Source organism: Antechinus flavipes, chromosome 4 (genome assembly GCF_016432865.1).
Source record: "Antechinus flavipes isolate AdamAnt ecotype Samford, QLD, Australia chromosome 4, AdamAnt_v2, whole genome shotgun sequence".
Lineage (NCBI taxonomy): Eukaryota > Metazoa > Chordata > Mammalia > Dasyuromorphia > Dasyuridae > Antechinus > Antechinus flavipes.
The window spans coordinates 36,546,987-36,562,995 of NC_067401.1; the positions used below are offsets into that span (position 1 = coordinate 36,546,987).

Here is a 16,009-nt window from a genome sequence, read left to right on the forward strand (position 1 = left end):
ACAGAAGTTCTAACTGATATTAATGATTATGGTATATAAACTCATCCCGGTAAAATAATAATAATGATGGGTAGCTAACACTTATATTAACTCATTTGATCTTTCTAAGAACTCTGAAGTACTTACTTAAAGGTATTATAATCCCTTGTTTTACAGATGAACAAATTGAGAATTGGAGAGGGTAAATGATTTGGCCATGTGAGCCATGGCCAATAAATGTCAGAGGTGGGATTCAAATCTAGTTTTCTCCTTTACTCCAAGTACAGCACTCTCCACTGTGCCTCCTCACAATCACTATATTAGACATTGTTATTCAACTGCAGATTTTGAGTTCTACAATTAAGGTTGATGTCACAATTTCTTTGACAATCACTTTCTGTTTTATGAATTTTCATGAAAAATATTTTAAGACTAGTTTAAATCCACTGAAGGCAAAAACCCTGCATTTATTTGTAAAAATTCAGAATGTATCGGAATATATGGGGAAGTGCTGCACAGATGTACTCAAACTCAACTTCCAAGGCTGGTTTGGAATTCAATTCATCCTCTGAGAGAAGACATACCAGCTCGCATAATTTCATCAACCAAGAGAATGTTTGTAGCAATCACTGTGCTAAAGAAACAGATGACAGATTTAGTAACGTACACCAACCCATCCTTCCTTCCCCTATCAATCTTTAGCTATACTGGGAACTTCATTCTTCAATTTTCATTAAGTTTAAAGTTTTTATGAACATAAGGTGATGCTAGCTATTAAAAATAAAAATACTGCCCCTTAGAAGCTCTGTAAAATTTGTTTGATTCTTTTTCTCTATGTCTATTTCTCTGTCTCTTTGTTTCTGTCTCTCTTTCTCTCCCCCAACTCTCTTGTTGTTTTCAGTCATATCCAACCTTGTGAGACCATTTGGAGTTTTTTTGGCAAAGATAATTGAGTGATTTGTCATTTCCAACTCCAACATATATATACATACACATATAATATATATGTACACATATGTTCAATAGTGATTTAACAATGCTATTCTTTTTAAAATTCTCCCAATTAAATTGTAAATTCCTAGAAGGTAGGAACTGTTTTCACCCTTCTTTGTATCCCTAGCACTTAGCACAATGACTGGCACATAGTAAGTGCTTAATAAATGCTTATTATTGAATGAACAAGGAAACCAAGTTTTCCTCTTAAGAGATAAAAATAAAATTACTGAAAAAATACAGCACAATCTAATGATGAATATCAAACTTTTTCAAAAATAATGCATTTTCTGTTTCTGAATCTAACTGAAAAAATTCACAAAAAAATTTGTTTTTAAGGAAAAAAAACTATCAAATAAGATCATAAGGGTTTTTTCTCCTTTTTCACAAGAAATTCAAGACAATTTAAACACAAGAAATTACCAGGAGTGGAGGAGTTGTTTCTTCACACAGTAGTTATCCCAAATTCCTGATTCTGCAGGAAGTATTGGTGCACCTAGAAAGTGAAATAAAATCACTTAATACTACTGCTACATATCTATGTCTAATTCTTCAAAAAGACTAAAACCAAATAATAAACACGTATTCTCTCATATAAAAAATGCCACATGGGGGAAGAGAAGGGAGAGAATTCTAATCCAAGGGAAAAAAGATAATATTAGAAATAATCCCTACTTTTGATAACCTTAAATGTGCCCCGGGTTAAACAATCCAAAAAGAATGACAGATTGGGTAAAAAAACAAAATTCCCACAATCTATTGCTAATAACATGCATCAATTAAGGATGAAAGGCTTGAAGAATATATTTATATAGTAAGTGAATCCAAAAAACAGGATCTGTAATCCTGATCTCAGACAAAGCAAAAACAAAAATTTACAATATTAAAAGAGGTTTAAAAAAAGGAAACTACATTATACTAAAAGAAAACATAGACAACAACCTGATATTAATACTAAGCTTATATGTTCTAAATATTTATAAGTCAGAAAAGAAAAAATAACCCAATACAAAAAGACAGACAGTAAATACAAGCAGCGGAAGACAGAGTTTTGGATAAATCCAGCAGAAAAATAAGCAAGAGAAAATGCAAAATCAAGAGCTTAAAAACATATGGCATTTTCTAAAAGGGACTGCAAAAGAATATACAAATTTCTCAGCACCACATGGACCATTTACAAAAACTGACTATGTATTAAAACATAGAAATATTGCAAATAAATGATAAAGGCAGAAATAGTAAACATATTCTTTGCAGAACACAACATAATAAAAACAACAATGAATTCAGGGAGCACAAAAAACAAACTCAAATTGAGTCTTAATAATAAAATATTAAATAATGAATTGATCAAAGAGTAACTCATAGGAACAATTAAAAATTATGTGAAAGAAAATGACAATGATAAAACAACTATCAAAAATTTCGGAGACAATTCACTGTATTGCCATAAAATGAATTTCTTTAATAAGCATTTAAGGATTTTGTTCATGATTACTACCTTTCTATTACCTGTGTTCAGATCTATGCCATAAAGTTTTCCTGTTTCTGCATGTTCTGCCTGAATTTTTACAAGTGTTTCTTGGAGATCAAAGCCAGAATTTTGAGCAAGAACCTTTAATAGAGGAAAAAACATATATGTATATGAATGTCTAGTGGTGAAATTAAAATTTTCATTTCTCTAGTTATGAAGGATATATACACAAAATACTATCATAATACATCTATTTTTAGAAATCCAATTCCTGAATTCAAGAAGAAATTCATACTTTAAATTGAATGGCATAAACTCCAAGTTTCTATTCTGCTCTAATCACATTTGTTAAGTGCTTGCTATATACCAGAGGACATAGCTAGGGATGCAAAAACAAAAATGAAAAGGATCCAAATCACCAAAGATACTCTTAAAAAAAAAAAAAAAAAAAGATAAGGCAGTGTCACAAAAACCCAGACAGGAGAAAGAATCCAGAAGATAATGTGTACCTATGTAAATATAGACAAAGTAAGCACAAGTCTGTTTGATAGGTATAAAAAAGATTCATGTTAAAAAGGATTCTAGAGTAAGATTTGAAAGAAATCAGGGCTCCTTTAGGATAGAGGGGAAAAGGGAATGCATCCTGGGCTTAAAGACAACCAATTCAAACCACAGACAGGAATGTCACATGTGAGGAACAGCAAGAAGTATGCTTTGGTTAGACTATAGATTGTAGTATTCCTTCTAAAGACTAGAATAGTAGTTTAAGTCATTCAGAATTTTTAAAGCCAAACAGAGAAGTATTTAGTTTATTTTTTACATTGGTTAAATGAGGCTTCTTGAGCAGGGGAGTGACATGGTCAGATCTATACTGTAGAAATATTAAGTTGCTGCTATGTAGAATACAAATTGGAGTGGAAAGCAACTTAAGAACAGCAATTCGCAGGTTGTTTTAACAGTTAAGAAAGAGGTAATTAAGGCCTGAACTAGGATGATGGGCTTCTAACTATTTGGTCAAAATACAGCCATGAGAGCTGGAAGTAGAAATATAATATGGCAATTTGTGGGTGTGACAAGGGACTGAAGCTTAGGATTCCAAGGCATAGAGATAATAATTAAAACCATGGAAGCTGATGCAACCCTCAAAGAACAGAGAGAGTTTTAGAGTGACTCTAACAATGGCTTGTGATATAAATAATCCAACAAAGGAGATAGTGAAGGGGTATTCATTCAGGAAAAAGGAGAAACAAGGGAGGGAAAAACAACTCAGAGAAGAGAAACAATCCAGAAAGAGAGAAAAATCAATAATATCAAAGGTTACACAGAGGTTAAAAAGAACGAGGAAAGAGAAAAGGCTTAGATTTGTCGATAATATGACTATATTGCATATACTATATACTTTGCAGAAAAAGAAAGAACTGCATGCAAATGTCTATTACATAAAGCTAACTTTCTTTTCAAGTTTATAAATTCTTGCTTATATGCTTCTTCAGGTCCTTCTGTTTTCTTCTCTTTGGAGATGGAGAATGGTAGAATCCTCTTTCTAGCATACTATTCCTCCTATCCTTCCTTTCTCCCCTCAAAAATTGGAAATAAAATAAAACCATTATAACAAATACACATAAACAAAACAAGCCCCTATGTTGTCCATGTAGAAAAATGATGTCTCATCCTATGTTCTGAGTTCATCACTTCTCTGTCAAGAGCTAAGTAAGCCTCTGCTTTTCAAGAACCAGCTTCACCATGGACAAAGGGCCTTACCACCAGTAGGATGACTACTTGGTGATGTTATCTTGGACCATGGCAAACTATGAAGCAAACCAAAATACAAAATGTTTCCTAGGCCTGCACAGTCTCCTTCCAGTTTTGTATTGGTGAAAATGGGGGAGAAAGGTATAAAGTATCTATAACTTTGAATGTTGATACTCTTAAATGTGAGGTCCTTGACCAATGACCAACAAGTGGACATACCATCAATGGAGCTGAATCATCAATCTTGACATTCACTATCAAAAAAAAAAAAAAAAAAACAAGAAAAAATAAAGTTGTACCTAAGGAAGATTAGCTCACAGACATGCTTCTAAGGGACAAAGAAAAGGAAAGGTGAATTGGATTGTATTTTTATTTATTTTAATATTTTGATTACCTATACACAGGTCATTAGTAATATTATTCCACAGAATATTTGATCATATTGAATAATGGTCTTCTAGGCAAATATGTGCAAAAAGATTCACCATTAAAATAATTGTAGCTTATGAACTAACCAACAGTTGCAGGGGACAAAGAAGTTGAAAAATTCTACAGGAAAGTAGATAAAACTCTAAATTAAATTACAAAGTAATTACAAATTACTCTGTAAATTATAAAATATTCTGATATTACACAAAGGTGGAAGATAAGATGTCAGCATGATTCATAAAAAAGGAATCCCATATCTTTACAACATGAAGACTTTTCTTCAAGGAAAAAATTCTGTAGTCTTGGGACATGATGAGGATCAATCAATATAACAAAAAGTGAAACTGATTCTACTTTGACAGATTTATTGCTGTAAAAAAGTAATTCCTGAATTATCTCTCTTTATCCAGTCAGAACACTGACTTATCTGAGCAAATATGAGAATAAGTAAAGAGCAAGAAGCAAAATGAGAAGTAGGTGTCATACAATAGAAACAACTCAATATTGAAATATTTAAACAACTGGTTATGAAAAATGGGAAATGAACAACTAAAATTCAATAATCATTTTGATTCAAAAGTTTAGGCTTTGTAAATCGTCACATTAAGAACAACAAAAGAGCCAGAAAGCACCTGAGTCAGCATTTGATAGGCTTTTCAAGTGCAGAGATGACAGCAAAAGACAACTCATTTCTAAGGCCTTATGAAAAAGGGGACTGTATCTGTATAGAAAGAATACTAATTTAGCAATGACATAAATTAGAATGGAGGGTGAAGAGAATGAGGACAGAAAGATGTATTAGGAAACTATTGATACCAGGGCAGGTGATCATGAAACTGATGCCTGAAATAGAAAGGAAAGAGGGAGAGATGTTAAGAGATGGAACTAACAGAAATTGAAAATTGAAAATTACTTGAATATGAGAAGTGAAAGGGTGAATCAATCAATTCAAAAAGCATTTATTAAGGGCCTATCATGGAGGATGCGAAACAAAAAAGGAAACACCCCAAGTCCTCTAAGTGCTTATGTTCTATTGGGTGGAAAGAAAAAAATACATAACCAAGTAAATTCCAAGTAGTTTTGGTGGGGTGGACTCAGAGAAGGTGGTATTTGAGCTGAGCTTTGAAGGCATGTAGGGATTTAAAAAGGTAGAAGTAAGGAAGGAAGGCATCCCAGGAATAAGGAACATTGTACAAAGGCATATAGAAAGACAATAGAAACATATATACTAAGAACAGCAAGAACAATCTGACAGACTGGCTAAAATGACAGGAAAAAAATAATGATGAATGTTGGAGGGGATGCGGGAAAACTGGGACACTGATGCATTGTTGGTGGAGTTGTGAACAGATCCAACCATTCTGGAGAGCAATCAGGAACTATGCCCAAAAAGTTATCAAACTGTGCATACCCTTTGATCCAGCAGTGTCTCTACTGGGCTTATACCCCAAAGAGATACTAAAGAAGGGAAAGGGACCTGTATGTGCCAAAATATTTGTGGCAGCTCTATTTGTAGTGGCTAGAAACTGGAAAATGAATGGATGCCCATCAATTGGAGAATAGTTGGGTAAATTATGGTATATGAATGTTATAGAATATTATTGTTCTGTAAGAAATGACCAGCAGGATGAATACAAAGAGGCGTGGAGAGACTTACATGAACTGATGCTAAGTGAAATGAGCAGAACCAGGAGATCATTATATACCTCAACAACGATACTATATGAGGATGTATTCTGATGAAGTGGATTTCTTCGACAAAGAGAAGATCTAACTCAGTTTCAACAGATCAATGATGGACAGAAGTAGCTACACCCAAAGAAAGAACGCTGGAAAGTGAATGTAAACTGTTTGCATTTTTGTTTTTCTTCCCGGGTTTTTTATACCTTCTGAATCCAATTCTCCCTGTGCAACAAGAGAACCATTCGGTTCTGCACACATATATTGTATCTAGGATATACTGTAACCTATTTAACATGTATAGGACTGCTTGCCATCTGGGGAAGGGGGTGGAGGGAGGGAGGGGAAAAAATCGGAACAGAAGTGAGTGCAAGGAATGATGTTGTAAAAAATTACCCTGGCATGGGTTCTGTCAATAAAAAGTTATTAAAAAAAAAAAAAAGAACAACCTGACAAATATGGAAATATATTTAAAGGGATTGCACATATTTAACTTATATAAGATTGCTTGCTGTCTTATATAAGGCAGAGGAAGATAAGGACGAGAAGAAGAAAAATTTGGAACACAAAATCTTATAAAAATGTTGAAAATAATCTTTATGTGTGTTTGGGAAAATTAAATATAAATAAATACAAATAAAATAATATTGAGAAATAATTTTTAAAATATAATAAGAACAGTAAGACCACCAATTCAGCTTGTTCCCAGAATACATAAAGATAACACAGATAATGGAAAAATGGATAACTGTTGGTGACACTGACAAAAAGAATGAAGTCAAGAGGAAAACCATTTAGGAGGAAAGAAAATAAATGTATTTTTGACAGGATAAATCTGAGGTAGTAATAAGATATCCAAGCACCAAAGACCTGCCAGTGCATTTCTGCTCATGCTTGTCCTTAAAGAGGAGATAGTCCCTCTCCATTCTTTGCAGAGGTGGAAAACTATGGGTGAAGAACATAGCCTACAATTTTAGATTCAGAATACTGGTTGATTTTGCTGAAATGCTTTTTTCCTCTTTTTTTGTTAAGTGTTTCAAGAGATGGTTTGCAGGACAGGATATAGGAATGGGGCATATCCAAAAATAAATATAATGTAAAAACAAAAGCTCTTCACAAAAATTCAGAAATTTTTTTAAAATACAAAATATGAGTTTGAGATAAGAATTGTAGTTATCTGCATAAAAGCAATAGTCAGATTCCTGAAGGTGAATGCCTAGAGAGAGAAGTCAAAGGACAGATTTTGGGGGAATATTCACCTCAAAGAGATAAAGAGGACAAGGGTCACAGAAAGATTTGGGACTACCTCTTAAATGACTAAAAGGAAAGAGCAGAAAGAAGAAAATGCAGAGAGGTTTCCACAATGAAAGGAATTAAGGCTTCTCATGTCAAGTTACCACCAAGTTACAAGACTTAGCCATCTATTGTTAAACAGTGATGGTGTATACTTGGATACTTGGTTACAGAATCAAAGGCCTGGAGCACTCTTTGTGCAGTGAGATCAGGAGCTTGGAAAAGCAAAGTAGAAAGCTGGTCTAGCAGCTCTAAGGGCCAAGCCAAGGTTTTATATCATCAATCTATAGACAGCAAAAGCAGCTCAATTTTGTGACTTTTCAAAACACTCAACAATCGGGAAACAAGCACACAAAAATAAACTGATGATGGAAGTTCCCCAAAGGGGGCAGTAGGCCAGGAATAGAATGAGGCTGGAGGAACAAGCAATTTTACCATCATGGCTAGTGAAGTTTGGGCGAATAGGTGGGGATATGTTGAGTGAGGAGAGATGCAGTGTTGACAGCAATGGAGAGACCAAAAACCATAAACAGAAACTAGAATTTCAATAGTCAGGATCTCATAGAAGTCACAATTCCAAGATTGTGAAGGCTGAGGTGTGACCACACTAATAAATTGGGTTGGAGAAGTGGGGTAGAGAAGTTCCTTAGAGATGAAGAATTGTGCACTCAAGATTGTTAAGAATCATGAGTATATATGAAGATATGAAAAAAACAGAAGGGAAGAAATGAAGGAAACAAGCATTTATTAAGAACCTATTGTGTGCATTATGCTAAGAGCTTCACAAATTACATCATATGAGAGGGGTAGAAAGAAACAATAACAAAATGAATTCAGTTATAAAACACTTCAAGGTTTTCAAGGCACTTCCTTTCTAATGATACTATAAAGTAAGGAGTGTAAGCATTATTATCCCGTTTTATAGAAGAGGAAATGGAGGCTTTGAGAGGTTAATTTATACATGGTCACCCCATTAGCAAGAGGTAGGATTTGGACCCCACACCATGCTGCCCAAGAGGCAAGTGCTGAGGAGAGGCCTGGAGATGACAGCATCCAGGGTTGGTACCAATGAACTATACATATTTCCAGAAAGTAAAGTAGTTGAAAAGTGCTGGCTAGAAGGCTGGACTAGAAGCAATAGTAGGGGGAAAGGAGTATGTCAGCTCCAAGGCAGAGGGGAGTAGACTCCAGTGCGGAAGTGTACAATAGATGCAGCACTCTCGAGAAAGAGTTGGGCTTTTGTTTATTTAAATCATCTGGGATAAATGTGGAGTACCATAAAAAATAGTTTAAAAGATCAGGATGTAGTGGAGTCTGTCAACAATCTATTTTACTCCATATTTACTCACTCAAGGACACACCCATTTCAAGAACTCATTTCCCTCCACGGTTTTCCCTTTTTTTAGTAGATACTGTGTACTTCCTATAATAAATCTTAGGCATGTTAACAGACATGTATTGTCTAGGACACTATTATTTATTGTTCCTGTTATTTAATGGGGGAAAGGAGTTCAATCTCTGACTCATGGCTTTGCAAATAATGGATGGTTTTGCAGTAGTCAGAATAAAGAAATGCTATTTGACTTGATTTCCTAGTAAATTGTGAATTCAAGCTAAAATAAGTCTATTTGAAGGGAGAAGGATGGCATATGTCTTCCAGTGGTGGTTTGAATCCAAATTGTTACAAAGAAACTTTACTCTATATTTCTTCTGTTTCCCCTAAAGAAATCTGGCATCTTTTTTTTCCTGTACAAATGAAAATAATATCTCAAGTCATAGCTGTCAAATCAAGACTAGTAACTAGGGGCAGAGGAGAGGAAGTTAAGCATCCTGAAGCCTTCAGTGATAAAGAAAAGTTTAAGTTGATGATAACTTAGCTCTGACCAACAGAGGATAAGAGTTCTGGTTATCAGTAGCCTTTCAAATTGAGCCCTTTATGAAAAGAACTTCCAATGCTATTATCTAAGAAGCTTCCCAGGAGAGAAATTATCCTCCCTCATGAAGCTTCTCACAGTGTTCCCAGCTATCACCACATAATTTCCCCCATTTTAGAAGCAAAATATCTGCAAATGAAGAGGGAAATTGTGAGTAGAAGTAAATACATGTGCTATCTTTTTATTATAGCACCTATCAAGACACCTTGTAATTACTTAAGCATCCTTCTAACCATCTCTCCTCTGACCAATAGGATAGATCAACACCTTTGGAATAATGAGTAAAGCATCAGCAAAAGCCTGGACTCCAAGACGGGCTCTCCCTTTGATACTGGATTTGTGTTTGACAAGAGCTTCAGATATTGCCACTTCAACTGCACCAGCACCCGGAACTACACAGTCTATTGGAAAGGAAAAGAAACGATTGACAAGACATACCATCCAGAAAAAATATGAAAGAATGCAATTAGTGTAGTCAAGTGTGTGCTATTTCGCACAAATATCTGAATGGTATTTAAATACGCACAGAAATCTGACAAGTAAAAGCTTCACAGCCCAGTGATTATGAGGTTGGCTTATGAAGCTTTAAAGGTAAATGCAGTTAAATAAATAATTAATTGTGGTACAGATGAAGGACTTTAAACAGAATCTCCCCCCCTCACCCCTCCCATCCAATTTCCTCTTTCATTGTTTACTCCCTAACAGCTAAGGCCAAAAGATACATCTAGATAACTACTCTCCTCTATTTCGGAGTGTCTCCTCTAGACTACATTTCAGAAGTGGTAGCTTTTAAAAACTTGATTTATTCTCTTCTCTCTCATTGTCCTTAAGGCTATTTTGCATTATCATGTCAAGATAGCAGATAAGCTATCTAGTGATCAATATTAATCAAACTGTTAATTTGGAATGACTTTAGAAGCAAACTCCTTCAAAAATGATTATGACAACACTGTGTAGAGACAAAAAACCAGGGTGAGATGTCTGGCTCCAGGACCACTCCAGAACACTACCCATGGCACAGCTTCTCTAACTTCAGCGTGGCTTGCTTTATTCCTCTATAAAATGGAGATAATAATAATAATATCCATCTGGCCTCCCTTACAGGGAGGCTATAAGGACTGAATGAGAGCCAAGAGGGGAAAGTGCTGTGAAAAACTATAAAAAATATAAGGCAATTTTAAATAAATTAAAATATGTTCATGTACCTTTCATAATTATACATTAATTTAAAAGGAAGTCTATCATTAAAATATAAAGTACTTATTTTAGATTGGTGTCTGGCTATATAAACCATTAATGAATAAGCACAGTAATATGTCTCACTTTATAGTATAACAAAAACAGGGTGTCACAGTATCATGGTAGATTTCTCAGTACTAGGGATAAAGACTAGACCTGACAGAACGAACTCTCAGGTAAAGAAAGATCTTCTACCAGTACAGGTCTTTGAACTTAGCATCTTAAGACAGTTGAAAAGCCCAAAGTATTAGGAAGTCAAATGACTTGCCTAGGATCTCATAAGCAAGGGTGTATTAAGAGACAGTTCTTCCTGGATTTGATTGTCTATATCTCACTGCCTCTCCGTGGGTTTATTATTACTTTGAAAATTACCTTCAAGAAGTTCATGACCAAAGCAAAAGATAGCTTACGATCATCAAGAGCATTTTTGACAGCACGCAGTCCATCTCTGATAGCATCCTTGATTTGTGTGAGCGTGTGCTTATTTGGACCTTTCACCAACAGAGTTACAGAACGAGGGTTGTCACATTTCTCGATAAAGGTGAACTTTTCTTCCCCCTAAAGCATATCCAAGATGTCACATATGTCCTGTCATGTGATTATGAAATATATTAAATTCCCCTAAAACTTATAAAAATTCATTGCAGGCAAAAACTTTTATGTGGCTCTTCTTGTTAGACATAAATAAAAGTAGTAAAAGTAGTCTTTGGTTCTTATACATGAACACAAGTGAAATTTACATGAATAACTTGTACAAGTTAATGTCTGTATTGTGTGGACTTCAAACTGCACAACTTGACAGCTTCATGGTAAGTATTCAATAATTTACATAAGCAAAAAAATACTTACTAATGTATACTCATAAACAAGTCCAGCATGGCCCAAGCACTCTGGAGTGAGGTCATCAAGAGAATTCATTGCAATGCCACCACAAGCAAGAGTGAGCCTGAAAAGTGTTTTATCAAAATGTTAATTAGTTCTAGGGAGCTGCCCAAAATGTTATAATCATCTTAAAAGTGTAAAGTCATTGCTAATAATGCAGCATTGCCACTATGATTTAAAATTTAGTTTTAAGGAGAAGGTAGAGACAAGGTGGCAAGAGAAGTACAGTCATGTTCTTCTCTTCCACAGCAACAATTCCTCCAAACAGACCTAGAAAATGCATCCAACCAAATCCTGATTGGGAAAGCCAAAAAAAAAAAATCATAGCCAGTTATTTTTCCAGCCCAAGTCCAGCAATCCCTGGTGATGGGATCTAAAGAGCACTCCAGTACAAGGAGAAGTTGTGTACCAAGGAAAGAAGAGGTCCCATATTCAGAACTGAAATGCTACATTTGTCTAGGGTACAGAAGGAATGCAACTGGAAGCTCTGTTTCTTACCACCCATCTCCTGCTCAAAGATCCAGAGAGATGCTGAAGTTGTTATGTGAAGCTAGGGCTGGTATTTCAGGATAAGAACTGGAAGTGGGCCCTAAGCTATATAACGAACAGGAACAAATCCAGAAGTAAGCAACATCTGTGTATCTAGGATCCCAGAGAAGAAAAGTCTCAGTTTTGGCTCTATTCCAGACTCCAGACCAATCTAAAGTGTACCATGGAATAACCAGAGCATGAATCCTAGACCAAAATGGAACCTTCAGTTCTGTGACTCTGAGCCTATTTCTAGAGACATTACAGCAGCAGTCTACTGGAATTCCAAATGGGATCAGCTTATAGGCCTGGTGTTCAGACCCAAATCCATGAAGCTGCAACAGATCACTCTGGGAGCAGTGAAAGTTTGCAGATCTTCAGCCTGAGCTATTCCTGAGATCCTGAAATAATACTCAAGAGTTCACGAAAGCAGCAGCAGGACTAACACTGACCTTCCCTCCAGAAGTGTATAGCCCTAAGACAAAACCCAAAGTCAAGCTGAAAGAACAAACAAATAAAAATATCACATCAAAAAGAGCTATTATGTTGAGAAGGGAATCCAAGACAAAAATGCAGAACAGAATGATTGTGAAACATCCACAAGCAAAGATTCAAAAGAAAAACACAACTTGGGCACAAATTCAACTGGATTTCCTAAAAGAGATAAAGCAAGATTTTTTTTAAAGTTGAAAATGTTTTGGTTTTTTACAAATGAAATGAAAACTACTAGAGGAGAAAGCTGAAAGAAAAAAATACGAGTTATGGAAAAAAAATTGGAATTAACAGCTTGGTACAGGAGGTACAACGCCTTGCCCAAGCGATAAACTCCTGAAAATTAGAATGGACCAAAAGGAAAAATAACTCTATAGTCAACAATATTAAAACAAAATCAACAGGATAAAAATTTAAGTTAACTCAAAACAAAAACAAATAATCTGAAAAACACATCAAGAGAAATAATTCTAAGTATCACTAGACTACCTGAAAGCTATGATCATAAAACGAGTTTCAACATTATATTTCAAGAAATCAAAAAAGATAAATGCCCATATCTCTTAGAACCAGAAGGCAAAGTAGAAATAGAAATAATACATCAGTCACCTCTTAATAGAAATCCTAAAATGAAAACACCTAGACAAAATTCCTAATTCCTGAATCAAAGAAAAAAAAACAGTGCAAACAAAGAAAGAATTCAAATAGTGAGGAACTATAGCCAAGATCACACATGATTTAGCTGCCACTCCTTTAAAGGAGCAAAGTGATATGACATTCCAAAAGGCAAAGGTTACAACCAAGAATAAGTTATCTAGCAAAAGATGAGAAGAAATGCACTTTTTAATGAAATAGATGAGTTTAGCATTCTTGATGAAAAGACCAGAGCTGAATAGAAATTTTAAAATGCAAATACAGGAGTCAAAATAAACATAAAAAAGTAAATATGAATAAGCAACTATAAAAGATTAAACAAAGATAAACTGTTTACATTATAATACAGAAATTTAAGACCTCTGCCTCCTCTGAACTCTCTCACCAATGGGAGTCACAAAGGCAGTCTAATTTAATAGAAGGGTTGGGAGTGGTTCTGTTATGTCTAGAAGATCTTAAAAGAAAAATGGAAAAAAAGAGAGAATGAATACACTATCAAGAAAAAGGAAGTGTTTAAAAAAAAAGAAAGAAAAAGAGAGTGGAAGGCTAGGGGAAATCATTTCATATAAACAGGATGGCAGGTAGATATCTATATGGACAAGGAAGAAGAGGATGAATAAAGGGAACCTCATTCTCGTCCGAACTGATGAAAAGAATATACATACACAGTTGGGTGCAGAAATAGATTTTATTCAACAGGAAGCAGGAAGAAGAAGGAAATAATAGGGTGGGAAGTTTAAGAGAAGAATTAGTTCTAAGCAAAACAAACTCTTAAAAAAGAATATACAAAAATATCTTTGGCAACTTTTTGCAAAGGCAAACAATTGGAAACTAAAGAGTCTTGAGAAATTGAGGAATGACTAAACAAATTATGGTATAAAATGTGACCTTATATGATGAAATACTATTGCATCATAATGAATGTGATGGTATCAAAAAAATTGGAAAGAGTAGTCTGAACTGATGTTGATGCAAGTTAAGTAGAACCAGGAGAACAATTTACACAATGAAAACAGTGCTGTAAAACAAACAACTTTAAAAAGACTTAAGAACTCTGTTCAACCACAATTCCAGAAGACATTATAATAAAGATGCAATCCATCTCCTCATAGAAAGATAAAGGATTTAAAAGAGCACAGAATAAGTCATTTTTTTGATCATAGTCAATTCAGGAATTTGTTTTACTTTGCTATATACTGTAAATAAAAGTTTATTTTTATTTTTATTTCAAAATTGTTAGTAGAAAAGGCATATTATTGATGAGTAAAAAATAAAATTTAATTTTTAAAAAATCAGTTTTAAAGAGATTGTAAAATTCTGATTCATTTCAAGAAAATTTTTATAGGGATTAAAGAGTTTTTTTGCATTACTCATTCATAAAACTCTCACAAAATTCTAGATATAACAATCTAATTTGTTTTTACCTGAATTAGGTAACTTTGGGCAATTACATTTTTGTAGAAATGATAAATCTTTAATGTACAAGTATACAAAAGAGCAAAATAATAGAAGAAATGGTTATTTCATCTATATATTAGGCTTACCGCTCCATATTCCTTCTTTTAGCCCTGCGAAGAGCCACAATACCTTCTTTTGCAAGGACATCTAAGGAAAATGGATCGATGCCCTATAATCAAATAGAGAAATTACAAGTAGGATTTAAGCATTCTCCATTACCAAGTTAAATGTTACAAGCACTTAAATATACTTACATGTTTAAAATTTCATTCTCACCTTCTGATTAAGAACAATGAATCCTTTGTTTCCAACACTGCAGACCATTCTTTTCAGTTTTATTATTTTATTCACTCTATCTTCAATAAACTGTCTTTCAGCTTTTACTAATTTTTCTCTCTCTTCTGCAGTCTTGTAGAAGAAACCAGAATTCACTTCTCTAAAAAAAAAAAAATTGTGAATACACACACAGCAGCAGAAGCAGCAGAAGTAGCAAATAAGCAGATACAAGAGAAATGGGAAGGGAAAAAGACTTAAATTTTCATTATGTTATAAAGAAGAAATAATTCCTTACGTTTTTTCATATTCTAGTGAAACATTGCAAGTGAGAATAAAAGCATCTTCAACTCTCTTCTTCATATCAGGATGACGAGCACCATGGTCTAAAACTAGCCCTCTGATCAACCTGGTAAAATAATTCAATTCTTTTCTTTAATATCTAGTAAATAACATACTAAGCACACTTTGATGACAGTGATGATGATGATGATAGCAGCAATATCATGCTATCTCATATTTATACAACAATTTAGAGTTAGCAAATATTTTATATGCTTTTAAGTGTTATTTGATTCTCAAAACAACTTCATGAGAAAGACTAGTGTGCATATTATTACTTCCATTTGTCACATGAAGAAACAAAGGATCAGATTAAGATCTAGTCCTAAAACAGTTCCTAGCGGTGATTTAGTTGGACCCCTCATTTTACAAAAGAAGATATTAGGGTCTAAGTGATAAATTAAAAGTCACACATTATAAATTGCGGAAATAACTCTGTACTCTGACTTCATAGCCACATGGCTAGAAAATGAACTCTACTCTTTCATTCCTAAATTCAGTATTCTTTTCATTAATATTATCTAGAAAAATAATAATTGCTATATCCTCTAAATAATTACTTCAACTTCAAATTAAGCATAAACTTGACAGTTTCTAAAGAGAATCT

At 34.2% G+C, this 16,009-nt stretch overlaps 1 protein-coding gene across 2 annotated transcripts in view; it reads right to left on the reverse strand.

Moving 5' to 3' along the window:
- Positions 1-421: 421 nt before the first annotated feature.
- Positions 422-16,009, reverse strand: part of CCT6B (chaperonin containing TCP1 subunit 6B) — a 37,329-nt gene continuing 21,741 nt past the window's right edge. For both annotated transcript variants that reach the window (XM_051992416.1, XM_051992417.1), the window contains exons 6-14: positions 15,359-15,469; positions 15,064-15,223; positions 14,874-14,956; positions 11,623-11,719; positions 11,184-11,331; positions 9,802-9,935; positions 2,485-2,587; positions 1,396-1,468; positions 422-613 (exon numbers count right to left, since the gene is read on the reverse strand). In XM_051992416.1, coding sequence (XP_051848376.1) covers positions 541-613; positions 1,396-1,468; positions 2,485-2,587; positions 9,802-9,935; positions 11,184-11,331; positions 11,623-11,719; positions 14,874-14,956; positions 15,064-15,223; positions 15,359-15,469 — 982 coding nt within the window. In that variant the 3' untranslated portion in view covers positions 422-540. The remainder of the gene's footprint in view (positions 614-1,395; positions 1,469-2,484; positions 2,588-9,801; positions 9,936-11,183; positions 11,332-11,622; positions 11,720-14,873; positions 14,957-15,063; positions 15,224-15,358; positions 15,470-16,009) is intronic.